The following is a 20,552-nucleotide window of genomic DNA, read 5'->3' on the forward strand; positions in this document are numbered from 1 at the left end:
AAACCTTAAACACTTTTTTGCACATTACTTATCTTGTTTTGCATATCATTCTCCATATTTATTCCTAAATCTCTGTATATACTATTTTTTCTGCTATATTTTATAATATTGTTATATTCTGATATATTTTTTAATATTTTATATTTTGTTATTTGATATATATTTTTTGTTATATTTCTGTACCCTAATTTTTTTTTTTTTTTTAGTATTTTTTGTTATATTCTTTCCTATTTTATCTATTACCTGTGTTTGTGATACTGCTGGAAACTGTGAATTTCACTTTGGGATGAATAAAGTATCCATCCATCCATCCATCCATCCATCTATCTAATTTTTTTTACGTACTCATTGATGCCTGAGAACCCTGTCCAGAACCTTCAATCTAACTGTGGAATAAACTTCCATACTCAGTCCAGACAGCACTATCTATCACCTAAAAAACAGTATCTTCAAAAAACAGACAAAGGCCCACCTGTTCTATGAACACTTTACTCCTAACTGGTCAGCACTCCAAAAAACCCTGCACTTAACTACAGTAGCTCTGATAACCAGCAGGAACACATGTGGTTTGTGAGAAAAAATGGAGATACAATCATGTGCATTGTAGGCCATTTGGGTCGATATTAGCCACGTGTCCATGACACCAGGAGTGTCAATTATGGTGATGTTCTCACCATCCAGGATTTTGTCCTTCGTATTACAGTTTGTGGTCACAGATGAAGGAGACGCCTCGACTCTGAAGGCCTCTTCACGCAGGATGGTGTTTCCTAATGCACTCTTTCCTGTTCCAGTTTTCCCCACTAACATCAGTCGAAGCTCAGGATGATTCACCTCATGTTCTAAAAAGCAGATACAAAACCAAGCAGATAATATGGATAATACAGGGGTCTTCTGTTTGGTCTTTAACTTTAGTGGGAATATTGGATTTGATATTTGGTAGCTGTAGTTTGATCAGCATTTACCTTTACAATCAAAGTGTAATCCAATACCCAGTGGAACCAGAACCAGCAGGGTCAGCCAAATGACAGAATGAATGTTGTTCTACAAAAATAGACAAAACTGTCACACTTGACCAAGGATGAGAACCGAGATGAAACAGGTATGTGCAAAGTGGTTTATTGAGGAACGTGGTGGGAAAGACGAACCAGAAACTGGGAAAAAAGGAGGTACTAAAAAGGGTAACGGAAAACCGTAAGAACTAAAGCACTGCAGTCCGAACACAAACAGGGTACCACAGGAGATAAATCCAACTGGTGATTGTGGGCATGGTTGCATGGCTGAGGTCGATGCATCCGTGACAGTATTGAGGCAATGATATTTTCTAAACCAATCCTTTAAGAGGCAGTTAGGTTTAGACAGGTATATTTAGCTAAGAACATTCTGATCTGTGAGCTAAACAAAATGTAAATACTGAATTCTACACTATAACATTGTGCGACAGTATGATTGTTAAAATTTTTTCTATAAAATGATACTAACCTTTAATTTCCTGTTCATATGATTTGCCTCCTCTAACAGTCTCTCAAGTTGCAGTTTTCTTTGAGATTTGTTTTCACTGGCCTCCTCTAACAGTCTCTCAAGTCTTCTGTTCTTCTTTGTCATTTCCTTCAACTTATCAGACATGTTTTTCTTCTCCACTCCTTCTTGTTTCTTTTGTATCCTCCTTCCTTTTTGTCTGTTGGAAATTGTTAACTTGTAATTTCACTTTCAAAATCAAGTGACGTGTGTGAGTAAAAGTTTAGCAAATCTGAATTTTCAAAGACATTCATGAGAAGCCTAAAATTTTAATGTTTTAGTGCTTTTAACCACTTGAATGTGATTAGTATAATCAATTCTGAGATGTTTTTAGCGTATACATACAACATACTGTAGCGTGCTGAGCGGAGACAGAGAACAACACACAGAGCCAGGTAGCACATCAATACCAGCTTTTAATCACCAACAACAAAAAAGGTAAGGAAGGAAGAAACTTAGGGTTGCTGGGCTTGAAGAGAAGGAAAAAAGGAGCACGAAAGAGGAGAGTCAGTTAAGGCAATTCCTTACCTGAACCAGAGTGAAGAAGCTGTGGGCAGCAGCGGGGTCCTGGCCAGGCCTGGGGGCATCAGGAGGAGGCTGGTGCAGATCCAGGAGAGATTCCACACAGGGCTTTTCTCAGTCCGAACTGCCTGGAAACAACACATAGTGTACCTGTTAATCCAGTAGGGGGCTCCCCTCACCTTGTGTGGCCGACAGAGCCAACCTCTCTGCTGTGTTGCTCTGCTGGAGAGTGAAGGGTTTAAGGGCACTTCTGATTGGCCCAGAGCATTTTGGTGTGCTTTCTCCCACTCCAGCCTGTGCTCTAATTTAGCAGCATTGGCCGTGGTGCTGATCTGCTTCCGCGCTGCACTGGCGCCGCTGTCCAGGGTGCTGAAGCGCTGCTGTGCGTGTTTTTCCGGGAAAGGAGGGAGGCAAGGAGTGGCTCTTTTCTGTGTGCGTGCGGCAGCGGGTGCGGGGCCATCACAGGGCCTCCCCCTTAGCTCTGAGCCCCTTTTTCCTGGCGATCTTCGGGCCCAAAGGGAGTGGGCGCGAGACAGACCATCTGCGTTCCCATGTTGGCCCCCAGCTCTGTGCTGGCCCTGGAACGAGAAGTCCTGCAACAAGAGGAACCACCTAGTCACCCGCGCATTGGCGTCTTTGGCTTTAGCCATCCACTGCAGGGGTGCGTGGTTGGTGACCAGGGTGAAGTGGTGCCCTGCCAGGTAGTAGCGCAGTTCCTCAATGGCCCATTTGATTGGCAGGGCTTCTTGTTCAACTGCCGCGTAGTTTTTCTCAGCCGGGGTCAGCTTCCTTGAGGTGTAGAGGACCGGGTGCTCCTCCCCTTCAAATACCTGGGACAGAACTGCGCCGAGCCCTGTCTCGGAGGCGTCGGTGTGGAGGGTGAAGGGGAGCTGGAAATCAGGGTTTCGGAGCACCGGGCGGCTGGCTAGCGCCGCTTTCAGCTCCTCTCCCCTCCCGACCAGGGGGCGCTCCTGGGGGTCTGTGGTGGCAGAAGCAAATGCAGACACAACTGGCTGGGCCGGCAACCATCTTTTTATGATGTTGATGTGGTACAGCTGTGTGTCTGCACGCTTACCTGGTTGTTGGGGGCGGTAGTTCACAGGCCCAACCCATTTGAGGACTGTGTAGGGGCCCTGCCACTTGGCCAGGAACTTGCAGGCGGTGTTGGGGACTAGGAGGATCACCTGGTCCCTGGGGTGTAACTCCCAGGTCTGGGCCGGTCTGTTGTAGACCCACTGCTGGTCTCTTTGGGCTGTCTCCATATGTTCCTGTACAATAGGCCCTACCCGGCCTATTCTGGCCTGCATGTCCTGGACATAGGGGAGGAGGAGATCCCAGTTCCTCCCTTCCTCGTCCACCACCCGCCGCAGCATCCTTTTGAGGGTCTGGTTAAACCGCTCCACCAGCCCATCCGTCTGCAGGTGATAGATGGACATCCTCAGGAGAAGGGTATAGTCCCCGCTGGCTTTGTGGTCTTGGGGAGGGTGCCGGGTCGGACCAGGGTGATGGTACTTCTTGAGTCCAGCAGGGCCTGCACGGGGTGGCCCTGGAACTCTACCGTGACCTGAGGGGAATCCGGCAGGGTGGCCACGTGCAGAACACATCCCGCCAGCCAGGGTTTGGGACCCCGGGCCGGTGGCGCAAGTTTGGGCTCGGTGGGCATGGGTTCGTTGACGGGGCCACGAGGGGGCCTCTTGTCTAGCCTCCTTCTTTCCCCGTGGGCCCCCGTGTCCGGCAGCCAGATCTCCAGGGTCACCAGCGTGTACTCCAGTCCATCAAGGAGCTCTCTCGTTGAGGTGGGGCTATGGAGCCCCACGGCCTTGCACTCTTTGGGAGGGAGGGCCTGCAGGAACTGATCCATGACCACCTGCTCTGTGACTTCCTTGGCTGACAGCTGGTCAGGTTGGAGCCACCAGTGACAGCATGAGAGGAGATCATCTATCTGGGCCCATGGGTTGGTGCTGGGGTTGTACGGCCACCTATGGAAGTCCCCTGCTGCGTTGACTGGAGACTGGCCGCACCGGGAGAGGATTTCCGCCTTCACCAGCTCATAATCATGCGCTTCATCCAGCTTGAGGGCATGGTAAGCCAGTTGGGCGGCCCCTGTGAGGAGAGGGGCTAGCACATCGGCCCAGTCCCCTTGCGGCCAGCCTTCCCGTTCAGCAGTACACTCGAAGGTCTCGAGGAAGGCCTCCATGTTATTCGGCGTCCTCTCACCGCATCCTCCACCAGTGTAGCGTGCTGAGTCGTGACAGAGAACAACACACAGAGCCAGGTAGCATGTCAATACCAGCTTTTAATCACCAACAACAAAAAAGGTAAGGAAGGAAGAAACTTGCTGGGCTTGAAGAGAAGGAAAAAGGAGAATAAAAGAGAAGAGTCAGTTAAGGCAATTCCTTCCCTGAACCGGAGTGAAGAAGCCGTGGGCAGCAGCAGGGTCCTGGCCAGGCCTGGAGGCGTTAGGAGGAGGCTGGTGCAGATCCAGGAGGGAGGCTGGTGCAGATCCAGGAGGGAGGCTGGGCATCAGCAATTCCACACAGGGCTTCTCTCAGTCCAAACTGCCTGGAAACAACACATAGGGTACCTGTTAGTCCAGTAGGGGGCTCCCCTCACCTTGTGTGGCCGGCAGAGCCAACCTCTCTGCTATGTTGCTCTGCTGGAGGGTGAAGGGTTTAAGGGCGCTTCTGACTGGCCCAGAGCATTTTGGCGCACTTTCTCCCGCTCCGCCCTGCGCTCTAATTTAGCGGCTCTGGCCATGGTGCAGATCTGCTTCCGTGTTTTTCCGGGAAAGGAGGGAGGCGAGGAGTGGCTCTTTTCTGTGTGCGTGCGGCGGCGGGCGTGGCACGATCACAATATGTACATAATGCAGTGTTAACTCCACACTTCGGTGGTGTATAGTGTAAAACAATGTGGTGTTAGAAAGTTACAGCTAGTTGTTTAGCAACACACACCCAGAAAAACATCAATTTTTCAAAAACAGCTTGGTTGATAGCATTCAGAGATTTTTACCATTCTTCCCTTTCCTAGCAGAAATCTTACCTGGAACTAAAATTGGGCAGCAGGTCCATAGATTCATTATCTGTTGTCTCCATGTTTATGTAATTCTGCTCTATTGCTGATTGGCGGAGTCTGTGTCTATTTGATTTACAAAAATGAAAATGTTTATGTTCACATATGTAAGAATACATTTCAAGCAGTTTGACTGACCTCTTTGTCCAAGCTGTGTTATGCACCAAGAATCTACCATCAGTGTCAGAGTCAGTTTGTGAGTCTTTCTCTGTGACATCCATGACATGGTCAGAAAATCTACAGAAAATAAAATAAATAGAACTATAGAAATAAAATCTACATTTACATTAAATTTGAACAGAATTTGTCTGGCTCATTTCACAGTGTGGCAGTATGAGCAAACAGAGCAAACTGAGACGATCTTAACCCCCTAAGTCCTCATTCTTGGGACTATAACAAATGATGAAAAGGTGTTAAGCTTTTAAAAGTATGACAAAAGATTATATTTTTAATGTAAACAATAATTTTTTTTATTAGAGTATTGAACACTTCCGGGTCACTTCCTGCCATTAGGGACATTTAAACCGACATCTCAATTCATTTTACACAAGGTATTATTAGTTCACACTACTCTACTGAACCGTTCTTTGTTCCTCTGCCATTGCCTGTCTGTGTTTTGACCCTATGCCTTTTTTGTTGGATTACTCACCTTTCAGATTGTGTTTTGTTACTTTTGCATAGCTGACTGTTAATATATAAAATATAACACACAATTGTTCAGTAAAACACTCATTCTAAAGTTCTGAGATTTCCTTCAGTGTCTGTTGTGTTTCAGATTCCTGCATTCCATCTCCTCTCTTTTGCAACATTGTCCATATTTAATTGAGCCTGTGACTGACAGCAACAAATCTCAACAAAAAGTTTGATGAATAAGGGATGTCTTTAGTGCAGAAGATGACATGCTGACTATGAGCAGTGTTGGGTAGGTTACTTTGGAAATGTAATAGGTTACAGATTACAAGTTACTCTGTTTAAAATGTAATAAGTAGTGTAACTTCAATTACTTTATAAAAGTAAAGTAACTGATTACATTTGATTACTTTTTGATTACTTTTAAGTTTCTAATGGATATTTTCAATGAAATAATTTCCAAACATTTATCCCAGGCAGGGTTAACCTTACAGTAGAACTCAACTCTGTTTACTGTCAGAATTTTAAATCTTTCATTACTTGAATTAAGATTATACTGATTTAATTTTAAGCACAGCTACCACAAACCAGACTTCATAAAAATAGTTTAATAGTGTTTTAGGAATCAAAACTTAGCATAGCCATGACAGGACACACTGGCAAGTAACAATGCCTTGGAAAAAAAACATAATCTGAAAAGATTCATCATAATGTATGCTACAGCGCTAAAACAACTAAGTTATATTAGATCTGACATTACCAACACATTTTCAAGGAGGAAAAGTGTGAGCTACTATTTGGTGAGCTTGTAATGGTTTGTCTAGCTCTTCAGCTGCTGGTAAATTTTTCCACAGGAAGTCTGAAAAAAGCTTACTTGTTTTTAGTTTCTTGTAGCAAATTCAAACCTCTACTTACTTCCCCTAGACACTTGCACTCGGTAAAGTTCAAGTTGCAGGGGAGAATAACTGCTGCTTGTGTATGATTGATAAATAATCATGTCATTGTGGCCTACATGTTTCTCTTTTCATATTTAATACCACTGGAAGTCATGAAAAAACCTATTTGTGTTATTGGATTCAGTGAAAGGATGTTGGACTATTTAAATAATAATAGGTGTTTCCTCCCTGTTTAATGGCCTCTTCCAAGTTGAAGTGCTCAGGGGAAGAGCATGACAACTAAATTGGAAGAGGGCCTAGTGTGTTTAAAGAAGTGTGAGAGGCTGCAGGTTGAAGCAGTGTCACACCCTCAGAATCTACACTATAATATACAGTGTAATGTTAACTGATTACTTACTGGGAGAAAACTAAATAGTTACTGATGATAATACCAACAATTATTATTGTCAGTTAGGTACATAAATAAATGAATATATAAGATTGATATAAAAACATGATATAAAAAGTATGTTTTGTAAAACCACGTGTCAAATGTATTAAAATCTAGTGACTGAGGAGGCCAGTGAAGTATCCTTAACTTGTTGTCATGTCCATGTCTAATGTTGTTTCAAGAGAACATTTAATTAAGAATTTCATAGCATACTGCCACGTGAGAGTGAACTTGCACTATACTTGAAGTAGTTCAGATGAAGTCTACTTTTTCCCCCATAGTGAGAAGTGAAGAACCAGTGTGGACTCTAAATACACCTCCTGCCCGTATTACAGGTCACTTCCTCAAACCGTGTGACTTTTATTTTGAATAAGCGGGAGGCTTTGGCGCCAATTTCTCGGGTTCTTTTCAGTGAAATGAAAGTGTTGAGTCATTCTTTTACCTCAGCGATGTCACAGGTGATCTATATTTGTATTTTTCAAACCGGTATTACTTTCGGTATTTTAAGCGGTGTAAGACTCAAACTTTATGCGCGGTCAGTATTAGGCTCCGACTTTATATATATGGTATCGATGTTTATAACAGACTTTAAAAAAAAAGTAAGAGAAAGATTATAAAATGGCGGTGTTTGCGTTTACATTCATTTTACGCGCTCACTTTCTTTCTGAAGCAATCATATTAAGGAGACTTTTTAGAGGGAGGGGGGAAAAAGAAAAGAAAAGATGGACACGCGTTATGAATCCAAAGATGTGATGAAGGGCGATTAGTTTTAACTTTACATGCAATAGTAATAGATATTGCGCAAGTGGATGTCTAAGCAACTTCCTGATGCAGAGTTTATCAGTTCATCAGAAACCTCTGGGTTTGTTGTAATGGATAAAGAGACACCTTTGAAATGAATTAATAATCAAATGATGACTAAAACGAGTTCTCCTGTAGATTCTATAGTACAGAAGGTACTGTAGGTTTGCCTCTTAACTTTCCTCTTATCCATAAAATAAGTTCCATACGGCCCCTTAGCACGGTTTTATTTCATGAACATTATTTAAATTTCAATAATAGAATTCACCATTAAGAAGTTAAGTCCAGCATCCTAAGAGAAAAATAAAACAATTTTACTGACATTTCCATTACATTTTTATTTCCCAGCACATAAATTTATATGTGCTTTAGCTAATTTAAACAGTGTTTTTTCTCCAGCACCCTCTAACCATGTCCTTCCTTGCTCAGATACATGCGTACAACTCTAGATAAAGTCTATGATGCTGGACTTGTGAAACACCTTGTAGTTCGTTTATAGATTTAAGCCATAATGCTGTTTATTTCAGAACTTTCCAACAGGCACAGCACATCAGGTCCAGAGTTTTCATTTAAATCAGCAGACCAATCAGCAATATAAGAACCTGTCAGATAGTATAACTTTGATAATGGTGTGTTGTGATTTCCATCACAAAATAAAAAATACAAATATGCAATAACACCCACTGTAAATAAATATGAGTGTTACTATGAATGCAGTGATTGCTAACATTTATAGTGCGGCATTGTAACCTATTCTATTACCATGTTGTGAAGAATATGGTGTTGGATGATGTTTGCTTGACTTTCATTACAAAAGGTAATTTAATAACAGTGTCAGTTTGAACCAGTTGGTTAATCCATGTGTAATAATGTGTAATTCAACAAGAAATTTAATAAAACCCCCAAAACCTTTTTTTTTTTCCAGCCTTACACCATGAACAGATCAGCAATCACTCTACTTAAAGCCTTGGATGATCTTGTGGGTGATGACTTTGAGAGATTTGTATTTTTTCTTTGTCAAAGGGATGACAAAAAAATTCCAAAAGGAGCCGTGTTCAAAAAATCACAAGTAGTAGTGGCTGAAAAAATGATCGAAACATATGGGAATCAAGATGCTCTTCAAATCACTATAGACATTTTGAAAGAAATGAAAAACAATAATCTTGCACGTCAATTAGAAAAGCAAATACAACAACAACAGAAAGAGTCTGATCAGAATGCTGTGCCTGTAGAGAAGCAGAGACTGGCCCATGAATCAAGAGAGACGGGTCAACCAGCCGGTGTAAAAGTGTCAGTCAAAGGTAAGGATGATTTGCTACCCATGGACATTTACAGTGTAGAACTAATAATAGCATAATTACACCATTATAATTACAACAGTGTTGCAGAAAGACTTGCTCATACAATAATGTACTTATGTCAACGGCTTTAATAGACTATTTAAGAAACAGTTATGCCATTAACTCAGAGATTTCTAACGATTTGCATGCCTAGGCTTTTTTATATACTTGCAGGAGGTTCTTTTAGCTAGTCAGAGATCATCTTAAAATGTGTTTAACATACCAATACCTTACCATTAGGTCGTCTTAGAAGGTTAATGTGTAAACAATGTGGGATATAAAACTATATACCGTGAACGTTGTTTCCTAAACTTGTCTGATATTTATGATGTCACCACATTGTTCACCATGAAATATGACACCAAACATGCCCTGAGGAATATCTTAGTTCAACATAGTTTAGGTAACCAGGTTTAGTTCACATGGTCTCTCTGACCCACATTCCTGATCACTTTAAGCTTAAATAAAAAAAATCTGCCACTATGTACAGTATAAGTCAATACAAAAGCAGATACAGTTGCAGAGTCCCTTACTCAAGAGCTAATTACAGAAGTGTGTTGTAGTCGGTATCAAAAATATGTCCTGATCTGTACCATACAGTAGCTCAGGGACTACAAGGAGCAGTTAGTACAACATGAAAGAAAATCCAGGCATCGTCTCTTTGTCTGAAGTGTTTGTCCAGTCAGAGGATGTACATTTCACAAGTCGAGATTCAAAAAATTAATGTGACTTGTAATTATAAAGCCACATTGCTTGCTGTATAGTTGAAATAAATTTTTTATGCTGTATATAAATTGGCAAACTAAAATCTCTGTCATTTATGACAATGACATTTTCTCTCTGTGAACAGAGCAAGAGCCTGATCAATATCAGATTGTCATGGAAAAACATAAAGACTGGCTGAAGACTCGAAATAGTTTCATAGTTGAGGAGACTGCTAAAGATAAGAAGAAGATTCGACTTAATGACATATACACAGATCTGATTATTACAAAAGGAGAAAGTGATGCTCATGATAAGGTTTTGATGAACGGTGATTCAAAACTTTCAGACGAAACCAGAATCAACTGCAATGACATCTTTAGGAAGAATGAAGAAGAAATCAAAACTGTTCTTACAAAGGGTGTAGCTGGCATTGGAAAAACAGTCTCTGTGCAGAAATTCATCCTTGACTGGGCTGAGAATAAAGCTAATCAAGATGTGGAGTTTCTGTTTGTACTTCCATTTCGTCAGCTGAACCTGATCGAAGCTGATTATAGTCTTCATGAACTTTTGGTTTACTTGCATCCCCAACTTAAAGGCTGTGACTCAAACATATATGTTGACAAAAAGATTCTATTCATATTTGATGGTCTTGAGGAGAGTAGAATTCAGCTGAGCTTTAGAAAAGGTCATGTCAGTGATGTTCACACCAAATGTAAAGTGGAAGCCTTAATTATAAATCTCATCAAAGGAAAGCTACTCCCTTCTGCTCTTATATGGATAACATCTCGACCGGCAGCAGCCAATCAGATACCCTCCGAGTACATTAACCATGTAACAGAAATTCAGGGATTCAGTGACTCCCGAAAGGAGCAGTACTTTAGAAAGAGAGTGACCGATATGAACGAAGCCAACAGAATCATCTCGCACATTAAGAAAGCAAGGAGTCTTCACATTATGTGCCAAATTCCAGTCTTTTGTTGGATTTCAGTTACTGCTCTTCAGAATTGTCTTACCCACATTCACAAAGAAGAAATCCCCACAACACTAACTGAAATGTACTCTCACTTTTTACTTGTTCAGATAAACAGGAAGAATGAGAAATTTGACCAGAGCCATGAAATAGACTCAAAGTTACTGCTGGAGTCCAACAAAAACATGATTCTGAAACTTGCCGAATTGGCTTTCAAACAGCTGCTAAATAGCAACGTTCTCTTCTCTGAAAAAGATCTTGAAGAGTGTGGAATCAATGTCCAAGGAGCCTTCTTATACTCTGGGCTTTGCACTGAAATCTTTAAAATGGAATCTCCGTTTTTTCGCACAAAAGTTTATTGCTTTGTGCACTTGAGCTTCCAAGAATTTTTTGCTGCTCTTTATGTGTTCTATTGTTATCTATGCAAGAACTTGGCAGAAGTGAAGATGTTCCTGCCAAAGACCAAGGTTGTGGAAGGAGTACCACTGGATGTTCTAATGAAGCATGCAGTGAATGAAGCCTTGAAGAGTAAGAACGGACATCTTGACCTTTTCCTCCGCTTTCTTCACGGCATGTCACTGGAATCCAACCAGAGGCTCCTGCAAGGTCTACTACCCCATACCATGAGCAGCCCCGAGAGTGTTGAGAAAATAAAGCAAAACCTGAAACACGGACAAAAAAAAAACATCAACCCTGAGCGCTGGCTCAATCTCTCACACTGCTTAATAGAAATGAAGGATGACACTCTTCAGCAAGAAATTCAGACTTACCTCAAGTCTAAAAAAAAGTCCAAAAAGCTCACTCTTGCACATTGTTCAGCTATGGCTAACATGTTTCAAGTTTCAGAAGAAGTGATAGATGAGTTGGACCTAAAAAAATACAACACAACAGAAGAGGGACGTAGAAGACTAATTCCAGCGCTAAGGAACTGCAGGAAGGCTATGTGAGTATATCTGCTAACATAACTACTTTAAATGTTTTTTGTTTTAGGAAACAGTTTGTTATTCTGGTTTATTGTGAAATCTCTTTACAAAACTAACAGCAGCATCGTCATACTTCAAATGTTTAACCATGGATATACTGTATGCTGATCAGAATTAATAAATTGATGAACACCTCTCTGATTTCTCTTGCTGTAGTCTGGCAGATTGTCATCTAACAAAGACGTCCTGTGAAAACATTGCATCAGCTTTACAGTCAGCAAATTCACCCCTGAGAGAGCTTGACCTGAGTGACAATGACCTACAGGATGCAGGACTAAAATTGCTGTATGAAGGGCTGAAGAGTTTAAATTGTAAATTAGAGATACTACGGTAAAGAAACACACTGTGAAAATTTGTGCAAAATGAACTCCCAAAACATACCAGGTGGATAGTTTCAGGTGTGGATGAATCACTGTATGGTGTCCTGCAATGGACCACCAAATAGAGTTGTACACAATTAAATGGCAAAAGGCAATTGTAATTAGCAAAATTTGATAAAAAATATTGTGTCTCCTATCTACAGTCTCTCTAACTGTAAGCTGACCACATTGTCAGCGCTATGTTTAAGAAATTCCTCCCTGAGAAAACTGGATCTGAGCTACAATAACCTGCAGAAGGGGATAGATCAGCTCTTTACTGGACTCAAGAGCCCAAACTGTAAACTGGACACATTAAGGTCAGTCACAGAATGGTTATTACTTTTCCTGTTGAACAATATTAGATTTTTTGAAACAAACAATCGTCCAAAAGTAAACCTGAATTCTTTTCCTGTACGATGGATATATATACGTGTCAGGAAACTGCTGGACTGTTCCCTGCCTGGCCTGAGGAGGGCGCTGGCAGGGGAACCTGAGAAGCCTGCTTGTTCGTGTGTGACTTGTGATTACCTGTCCTATTGTTCTGTCCCCTGATTGTGTCACCTGTAACCTGTTAACCCTAATGTTTAGCCCTATAAATAGGGATCCTTCTGTGCATGTCTTTGTCCGTGATTGTTTGCTGTTATTCGTTCCGTGGTTCCAGTCCGGCTCTTCTCCTGGCCGTCTTTAGTTTTAGTTTTCAGTATTCAGTTAACCACGCCATGTCTCGTCACCCGTCTGTTTCCCCATGTCCTGTCTTTATGTAATAAAGCAGCGCTTCTCTGAATCCTGTGTCTGGGTCTGCATTTAGTCGCGTGTTGGTGTGTACACGCGCACCACGGACGGCGCGGGTTCGAGCCCCACCTAGGGCGAGGATCCTGGCCGTGACAATACGTTTACTTTTTACTTGAACATATCTTCATGATAGCCTGCCTTTATTGTGCTTTACTGTTCTTTACATGACCTTTTTTCACTTCCTGCCCCAAGTCAGCAATCCATTTCCCTTAAGAGAATGTAATGAAACCCAAATCATCACATTGTGTTGAATTAGTCCCTCAGGCAGTACACATTTTTTTTCTTGTTTAACAGGATCTCAGATTGTAAGCTCACTGCAGAATCTTGCAAATCCATTGGCAAAGCTTTAGAAAAGTCACCTTTGAGAGAGCTGGATCTGAGTTGCAATGAACTGCGGGATAAAGGAATGAAGCTCGTATCTGAGGGACTGAAGAGTTCACACTGTAATCTGAACTTACTGAAGTGAGTGGCAAATAATACTGCACATATTAATACACAATCTGAAGTGTTCAATCACATCCTGACTTGTTTGATGCAACTGATGTCTTTCATTAAGGGACAAGCATAAAAAAAAGTCTTTGTGCTCCTTACAATGTCTAATAGGTAACTTAAATATTCTCTCCCATTGCTGATTTTAGACTCTCAGACTGTAAACTCACTGAGCAGTCTTGTCCAGGTATCTCCTTAGTTCTGAGAAAGGCAAACTCGTCCCTGAGAGAGCTGGATTTAAGTGATAACGACCTGCTGGATTCTGGTATCAAAGTGTTATCTGATGGATTAAAGAGTTCAGAATGTGTTCTGGAAATACTGAGGTAAGTGGTCAAAAATTGAACATATTACTGAAATATACTCTGCTCAAAAAATGAAGGGATATCACGGTATAAACTTCAGGGATATGAAAAGAGGTAGACCTACATAATGACCTCAAGCAGTCTATGGGTGTGCATATTTCTGACAACACCTGTGTTCACAATGCCCAGCACCAGACAGCTCGATTAGCATTTGTCAGAGAACACCAGAATTGGCAGGTCAACCATTGGTGCCCTGTTCTCTTTACTGATGAGGACAGGTCCACACTGAACATATGTGATGGATGGCAAAGAGTCTGGAGATGAAACATTGTTAGGAGTGCACATGGGGGCAATACAGACTTGCATTATGAGTTGCTGTGTTGTAATTCATGCAACTTGAATCAGTCTGTAATTTTAATTTTGAATCTTTTTCTCAGTGGTTTGGTTTCCAATGACCACTGTCACATAATTTTGCTCTCAACAATGTACACAATGTATATAAATAAACATTTTCAACTTGAATATTTCATTTATTAAGATCCAGTGTGTGATTTAAGTGTTCTCATAATTTATTGGAGCGTTTTATTATTATTCACTGGTGGTGGTAGATTTTTTTTTCTGTGTATTTCTATCTCTAGATTGTCTGGCTGTTGTCTCACATCACAGAGTTGCTCTTCACTCGTGTTAGCTCTGCATTCAAACCCCACACACCTCACCAAGCTGGATTTAAGCTACAATCATCTAGGACCAGAGTTAGAAGAATTTATTTCACTGAAGAGGACTTCAGACAATAAACTGGAGGCCAAGTAAGACAAGCTTATTGATCTGACCTATATATACACAGTTGTGCTCAAAAGTTTGCATACCTTGGGATAATTTGCAAGTTGTGTACCATTTTTTTAAAGAAAACATGAGTGAGAAGGCAAAACTAATTTATGTAGTTTTTTTTATAGGACTCAAGTTCATATGTAAGACATGAAGCACAATCATCAAACAAAACATGAGTTTAAAGAAAATGAAGAAATAATCCCTGTTCAAAAGTTTGCATACCTTTAGTTCTTAATATCATGTGCTGCCCCCTTTAGCATCAATGATGGCATGCAGTCTTTTGTAATAATTGTTTAATAATTAATTCTCTCAGGTGGTATAGCTGCCCATTCCTCTTGGCAAAATGCCTCTAGTTCCTGTAAATGTTTTCGTTTCCTTGCACACACTGCATGTTTGAGATCTCTCCAAAGTGGCTCGATGATATTGAGGTCAGGAGACTGTGATGGCCATTCCAGAATCTTTACCTTTTTTTGCTGTAGCCATTGGAGGGTCAACTTGGCTTTGTGCTTTGAATCATCGTCATGTTGGAACATCCAAGAGCGTTCCATGCACAGCATTTGTGCTGTAGAATGCAAATTGTCTGCCAGTATTTTATGATAACATGATGCATGCATTTTGCCATCAATTTTGACTAACTTCACCGTGCCACTGGAGCTCACACAGCCCCAGAGCATAAGAGATCCACCAGCATGCTTTACAGTAGGGATGGTGTACTTTTCACCATAGGCCTTGTTGACGCTTCTCCAAATATAACGTTTATATGTTTGGTTGTGACTGTAAAGGACAGTTTTGGTCTCATCACTCCAAATGATGCTACTTCTGAAGCGGTGAGGCTTGTCTGTGCTGTCTGGTGTACTGAAAGCGGGCCTTTTTGTGGCATGGGTGAAGTGGTGGCTTTCTCCTGGCCATGCAGGTCATTTGTGTTCAAGTACCTACTTTTTGTGCTTCTGGAAACAACACCACCACTTTTTTCCAGAGCAGCCTGCATTCCTGTCCAAGTTGTTTGGGGGTTTTTCTTTGTGTCCCGAACAATTCTTCTGGCAGTATCGAGTGAAATCTTTTTTGGTCTACCTGACGGTGGCTTAGTATCAACAGAACCTCTTATTTTCCTGCTCTTCATCAGAGTTTGAACAGTAGTGACAGGTATTTTCTTTTTCTAGTGCTGAGATATCTTTTTATATCCTTTTCCGGATTTATAAAGTTCAACTACATTATTATGCAGGTCCATTGGCAGTTCTTTTATCTTCCCCATGGTGCAGTATCCAGCCAAGTCAGTGCATCACCTCATAAGCTGAGAAACCCACTGACTATTTACACACAGACACTAATTACAATTACAATGAGTCACAGGTGTGGAAACCTTTAATAGCCATTTAAACCTCTGTGTGTCAACCTGTGTGTTAATAATGTGACCAGACATTCAAGGATACGTAAACTTTTGATCAGGGTTGTTTGGGTGATTTGAGTTATCATTAGGTTTTAAAAAAGGAGTCAAACAACTATGTGATAATTAATGACTTTATGTGACCACTATCCTTAAATAAGAAAAAAACTTTTGCATTATCAGTCATATTTTCCAAATAAATGGCAATGTTTAGCCATTTCTGTCAGGGTCTGCAAACTTCTGAGCACAACTGTATATATAACTCTATAACTGTTGGGTATGAAGTTTGATTCCACCCTAGTAATTGTTGGCTAGTTAGTTATGTTTTGTTATCTTCTAGTATGGACCATTGTGGAGAGTTGAGAATAGCTAGAGGACTCAAGAAGTGTAAGCTGTGTTTCACACACACCACAAAAATATCAGAATACACACTTACTTCTGATATGAGTAATAAGTAAAGTTAAAAAACTATTATACAGTTCTCATAATTTTGAATTTTGACTCTACTTCTCCTAATTTTGACTTTTGCTGTAAAATGTATTATTATTTATGTAAAATTTTATGAAAAGTGTCAGTGTAAAATATATGTCTGTAATACTAAGGAAGTTCTCATGTGTAGATGCCTTCAAGCTGACGCTGGACCCCAACACAGCAAACACACGCCTCTCACTGACCGAAGAAAACACCAGGTTGTTGCTTATGACAGAACATCAGCCACAAGGTCAAGACCACAGACCGAAATTTCAGTACGTGACACAGGTGCTCAGTGCAGAGAGTCTGTCTGGCCGTTGCTACTGGGAAATTGAGTGGCATCAAAAGGCTTCCATCGCTGTGGCATACAAATCTATCAGTAAGAGGGGACGCAGAAATGACTGTGTGTTCGGATGTTCAAAAAAGTCCTGGAGCCTGGATTTGTCTGGTTCTGTTGGAGATCTTAACAATTGTTCAGTAATGCACAATAACAAGATAATGGTCAGTTCATGTTCCAAGTTTAACAGAGTAGCAGTGTATGTGGATGTCCCAGCTGGGATTCTGTCCTTTTACACCATCTCCTCTGACCCACCCACACTGACACGCGTACACACTTTCCGTACAACATTTACAGAAACACTTTTTGCAGGATTTGGACTCAAGAATGTTAATGACTCCATCTCTCTCATCCATTTTTGAAACTTCTAAGCAAAACTTTGCATTTAATGCCAGCATAATATTACAATGATGTATGTTATTTTTTTTATTAAAGAATTTCTTTTATTTTGTTTAAACTTTTTTATGTTTTTATGTTGCTGTAATTGGTTTGGTGAAAGTTCATCTCATAAAAAATAACTTAAATGCCACCATACATCTCCTTTCATAACTTATTTTCCTTGTGTACTGCACATTTGTGTATTTTAGTGCCACCTACTGGGCAAATGAAGTGAAGTCATTCCTCCTTATAACTAGATATTACTGATAATGACCATCAAATAAGGGCAGATTCAAGGGCGTATTGACCAATCCAAGGGGGTATTATGAGGGTTATCACAAACACAGAAAATGAATGATTTTATTTAATTAATAAATAATAATTTAATTTATTTGATAGTTTAAAAAAGGAAATGTCCGTTTCTATAATTCAATAAACGGCAGACAGCACGTGCAAGTCACGTTCCTCAGAGAGGTTTCGTAGACAAAGTGATGCGTCTACATCTGGTCAAGGTTCTAACAAACAGGGAAACAAACAGGGAACATTATCAACTAACCCTCATTTAGTCCAAGGGAGGTTGTTGGGCCAGACTGTCAGTGACAGTAGTACTAGTCGTTTGCAGTCAGCAGAGACATTTAATCAAGTGGATGAAAATAAATTCAGATTATTTTTCAGTACAGGTGCTCTCCTAAAAAGGCTCTAATTCTGCCTGTGTGTGGAAGGTTTAATAAAAATAACTCCCCTGAAACTAAAATGATCTGAACGTCATGGCTATATACAGGCATGGTGTGAGCTCAGTTCAGTTCCCTATGTCACAAATTTGCCCTCTGGTGATCTGAAGGGGAATTGTCCAATGGAACCGTGACACCATGGAAATCTAAATATATTCCAACCACTTGTATCATGCAGAAGGAAGTGGTGTAATTGAAAAGTGTTTCCACGTGAACAAGGAAAATGTTGACTTAAATGTTTTGAGTGTTTCCCAACCTGCAGCCTACTTGCTGAATAAGGAAGGACTAATTCAGAAAAAAAAGAGGAAGAGAAAAAAAAAGTGGCCCATGATCTTGTACAGAAAAACTTGCACCATATTTCAAAAAATTTCCAAAACTGTTTGAAAGGTCGACTTGACAGAGATTTCTATGAAATTGACCTTTGTATTATTGGAGACAGACATTGCTTAATAAGGCTAGGAAATTGCTTAAAAAGAGAGACGTTGATGGAAGAATAAACACATAACTTGCTTGTATTCATATAGATAGATACTTTATTGATCCCATGAGGGAAATTCAGGTTAACTTTATATTATAACTAGTACTCTTTTTACATGCAGGGCCTGTGATTTTATTTTTTTTTTCACACATGCTCGTGTGCAGTGTAACTCATACAATCACACATGGAAAAAATATTCCTCCAGGTTTATTCCCAACTCCCAAAATGGATAGACTCTGTGTGTGTGTGTGTGTGTGTGTGTGTGTGGCATCATGCCCAGTATTCATGGAAAAAGCTGAAATTAATGCATGTGATTTTTTGAAAAGTAGCAACTCAACCCTATGTTATTTACTTATAATTTTACAACTCTCACTTTAACGTTCTACAACAGGATGTGAGAGAGTTGATCGGAGGCTCAGGTTTCCAGCCCCTTCACTTCATTGACTTCAACCATCACTGCTCCAGGGGCACTGTATCATGGCTGTCCCTGCACTCTGACCCCAACTTCCATCGTGCAAAGACAGAATTTCATTGTGCTGTAAAGTATGTGAAAAATAAAGTCATCTATTAAATGTGGCATATAAAGAACAGCTATTTTTGAAATCAGTAAACATATTGGCTTAGATAAAATGTACTCAGACTTTTCCTCTGTTAAGCTAACTAGTTTTTAGAGGCTCTTAATAACAATCCATCTTGATGGATTGAATAAGATGTGAGGAAGGTGGCGTGATGTTCAATTAATCCAGATTCATACTTTGACTCCAGTTTTTTTTATTATTTTATTTTTATTATTATTTTATTATTATATTATTACAAAAAAAAATCCCCCTGACTACCCTCAGTTCAAAATTTTATCCTCGCTAGAGGACATATGTAAACTTGAATATCTCCCACCTCCTACATATCACTGACCTAACTTCTTTTGTTCTGCAAAGAGGACATTTAGGACTATTAAATGGTACCAAACTTGTAGGGGTGGAGTCACAGAAGCATGGGGCATTAGAGAACAAGCTGTCCTTCATTTGGCCGAATCCGTTCCCAGAGGAACCCACAGGTCCTTTACAACTGTTGACCTCCTGGAGGCCCTGATGGAGAAGGGGCTGAAGAAGAACTGGAACTCTAAGGAAGAACAGAATTCCAAAGGAGTGCAACATTTTAGGGGATCAGACCATCAAAAAGAAAGGAAGAGGGGCATTTGAGATTGTGGTCAAATGAAGTTCTCCTGAACTCGCTGTCATTAAGTGGCTTGACAACAAGCCAGTGGTCATGGCATCATCTGCCTATGGCACTGACCCTGAGGACACACTCAGTAGATGGTCTAAGTAAGACAAAAAGTGTGTCCAGGTGTCAAGACCATTGGCCATTGCTGAGTACAACAGCAACATGGATGGTGTGCATATGGCCGACCACAAAGTAAGTTTCTACAGGGTGGCCACTCGCACTTTGGTCTGGCAATAACAAATGCATAGCTGCAGTATAAGAGTGACTGCTGACTTCTGGGGAAGAAACCACTGAAGTTCCTTAAAATGGCTCTTTGGTGAGCGGTTGATTACTTGGGGCCAAATAGGAATCTCCAGTGAGAGAGAAGATGAGGGTGAAGACTTCACCATGTCAAAAGTGGAAACCTCACCCGACTGGAGCTCTGAGAGTCTATCCATCTCCCAGAGATGGTGGATGAAGCACACGCATCACGGTGTTGCAGATCTGGTTGTAACAGCAAAGCATACATGAAGTGTACTAAGTGCAAGGTGTTATTTTGTGTTTCAACACGAAACACACTGCTTTTTGAAATATCATACTCCATGAATAAGAAATACATCAAAATCCCAGCATACACACTCCACAAAACAGTGGGATATGCAATCAGGAGGATATGATGATCTGACGATTAAATGCAGCACTCTGACACAATATGCAGTTAAAGGTTCATCATCGATACTGTCATTTAAAACATTTTTAGTACTTGTTATCTCACTATAACTCTCACACTCTAGTTTTTTTTTTTCATTTAAATCAATCTGGTCCAGATATTCAAGAGAAAATAACAGGATGTCAATAAAAGGATGTTTTATCACAAGTCCTTTGAGTGTTTCCCAACTAATTGCAAAATGTCTCAGTAACAAAGGGGAAGAAAACATTTGC

The 20,552-nt window shown here is 40.6% G+C and overlaps 2 protein-coding genes across 4 annotated transcripts; one reads left to right on the top strand and one right to left on the bottom strand.

Moving 5' to 3' along the window:
* Nucleotides 1-229: 229 nt before the first annotated feature.
* On the bottom strand, nucleotides 230-3,771 carry LOC131346886 (uncharacterized). The gene is made up of 4 exons (XM_058380627.1): nucleotides 2,044-3,771; nucleotides 1,480-1,675; nucleotides 963-1,041; nucleotides 230-839 (listed from the first exon to the last, which is right to left on the bottom strand). The coding sequence occupies exons 1-4, from the start codon at nucleotides 3,639-3,641 to the stop codon at nucleotides 478-480; spliced, it is 2,235 nt and encodes a 744-aa protein (XP_058236610.1). The 5' UTR covers nucleotides 3,642-3,771; the 3' UTR covers nucleotides 230-477.
* A 3,672-nt stretch (nucleotides 3,772-7,443) lies between these two features.
* LOC131346875 (NACHT, LRR and PYD domains-containing protein 12-like) lies at nucleotides 7,444-17,314 on the top strand. Of its 3 annotated transcripts, none has more exons than XM_058380601.1 (10): nucleotides 7,444-7,520; nucleotides 8,789-9,164; nucleotides 10,054-11,821; nucleotides 12,018-12,191; nucleotides 12,385-12,537; nucleotides 13,307-13,474; nucleotides 13,651-13,824; nucleotides 14,442-14,609; nucleotides 16,356-16,402; nucleotides 16,635-17,314. In XM_058380601.1, the coding sequence occupies exons 1-10, from the start codon at nucleotides 7,479-7,481 to the stop codon at nucleotides 17,183-17,185; spliced, it is 3,621 nt and encodes a 1,206-aa protein (XP_058236584.1). In that variant the 5' UTR covers nucleotides 7,444-7,478; the 3' UTR covers nucleotides 17,186-17,314. The 3 variants fall into 3 exon arrangements, with proteins under 3 accessions (XP_058236584.1, XP_058236586.1, XP_058236585.1); XM_058380602.1 differs by lacking the exon at nucleotides 7,444-7,520 and adding an exon at nucleotides 7,578-8,680; XM_058380603.1 differs by lacking the exon at nucleotides 16,356-16,402 and having other exon boundaries at nucleotides 16,635-16,965.
* The last annotated feature ends 3,238 nt before the right edge of the window (nucleotides 17,315-20,552 follow it).

This window comes from Hemibagrus wyckioides, linkage group LG26 (genome assembly GCF_019097595.1).
Source record: "Hemibagrus wyckioides isolate EC202008001 linkage group LG26, SWU_Hwy_1.0, whole genome shotgun sequence".
In the NCBI taxonomy this organism is placed as follows: Eukaryota; Metazoa; Chordata; class Actinopteri; order Siluriformes; family Bagridae; genus Hemibagrus; species Hemibagrus wyckioides.

Excerpts from the sequence above, each read along its gene's own strand:
- LOC131346886 (XM_058380627.1), bottom strand. The coding sequence starts at position 3,641 with ATGTGTTCTGCACGTGGCCACCCTGCCGGATTCCCCTCAGGTCACGGT. Across the intron at positions 1,042-1,479 it reads ATATGAACAGGAAATTAAAG|AACAACATTCATTCTGTCAT; the intron begins GTTAGTATCATT and ends CTATTTTTGTAG. Across the intron at positions 840-962 it reads ATTACACTTTGATTGTAAAG|AACATGAGGTGAATCATCCT; the intron begins GTAAATGCTGAT and ends TCTGCTTTTTAG.
- LOC131346875 (XM_058380601.1), top strand. The coding sequence starts at position 7,479 with ATGAAAGTGTTGAGTCATTCTTTTACCTCAGCGATGTCACAG. Across the intron at positions 11,822-12,017 it reads AGGAACTGCAGGAAGGCTAT|TCTGGCAGATTGTCATCTAA; the intron begins GTGAGTATATCT and ends CTCTTGCTGTAG. Across the intron at positions 16,403-16,634 it reads AGCTAGAGGACTCAAGAAGT|ATGCCTTCAAGCTGACGCTG; the intron begins GTAAGCTGTGTT and ends TCTCATGTGTAG.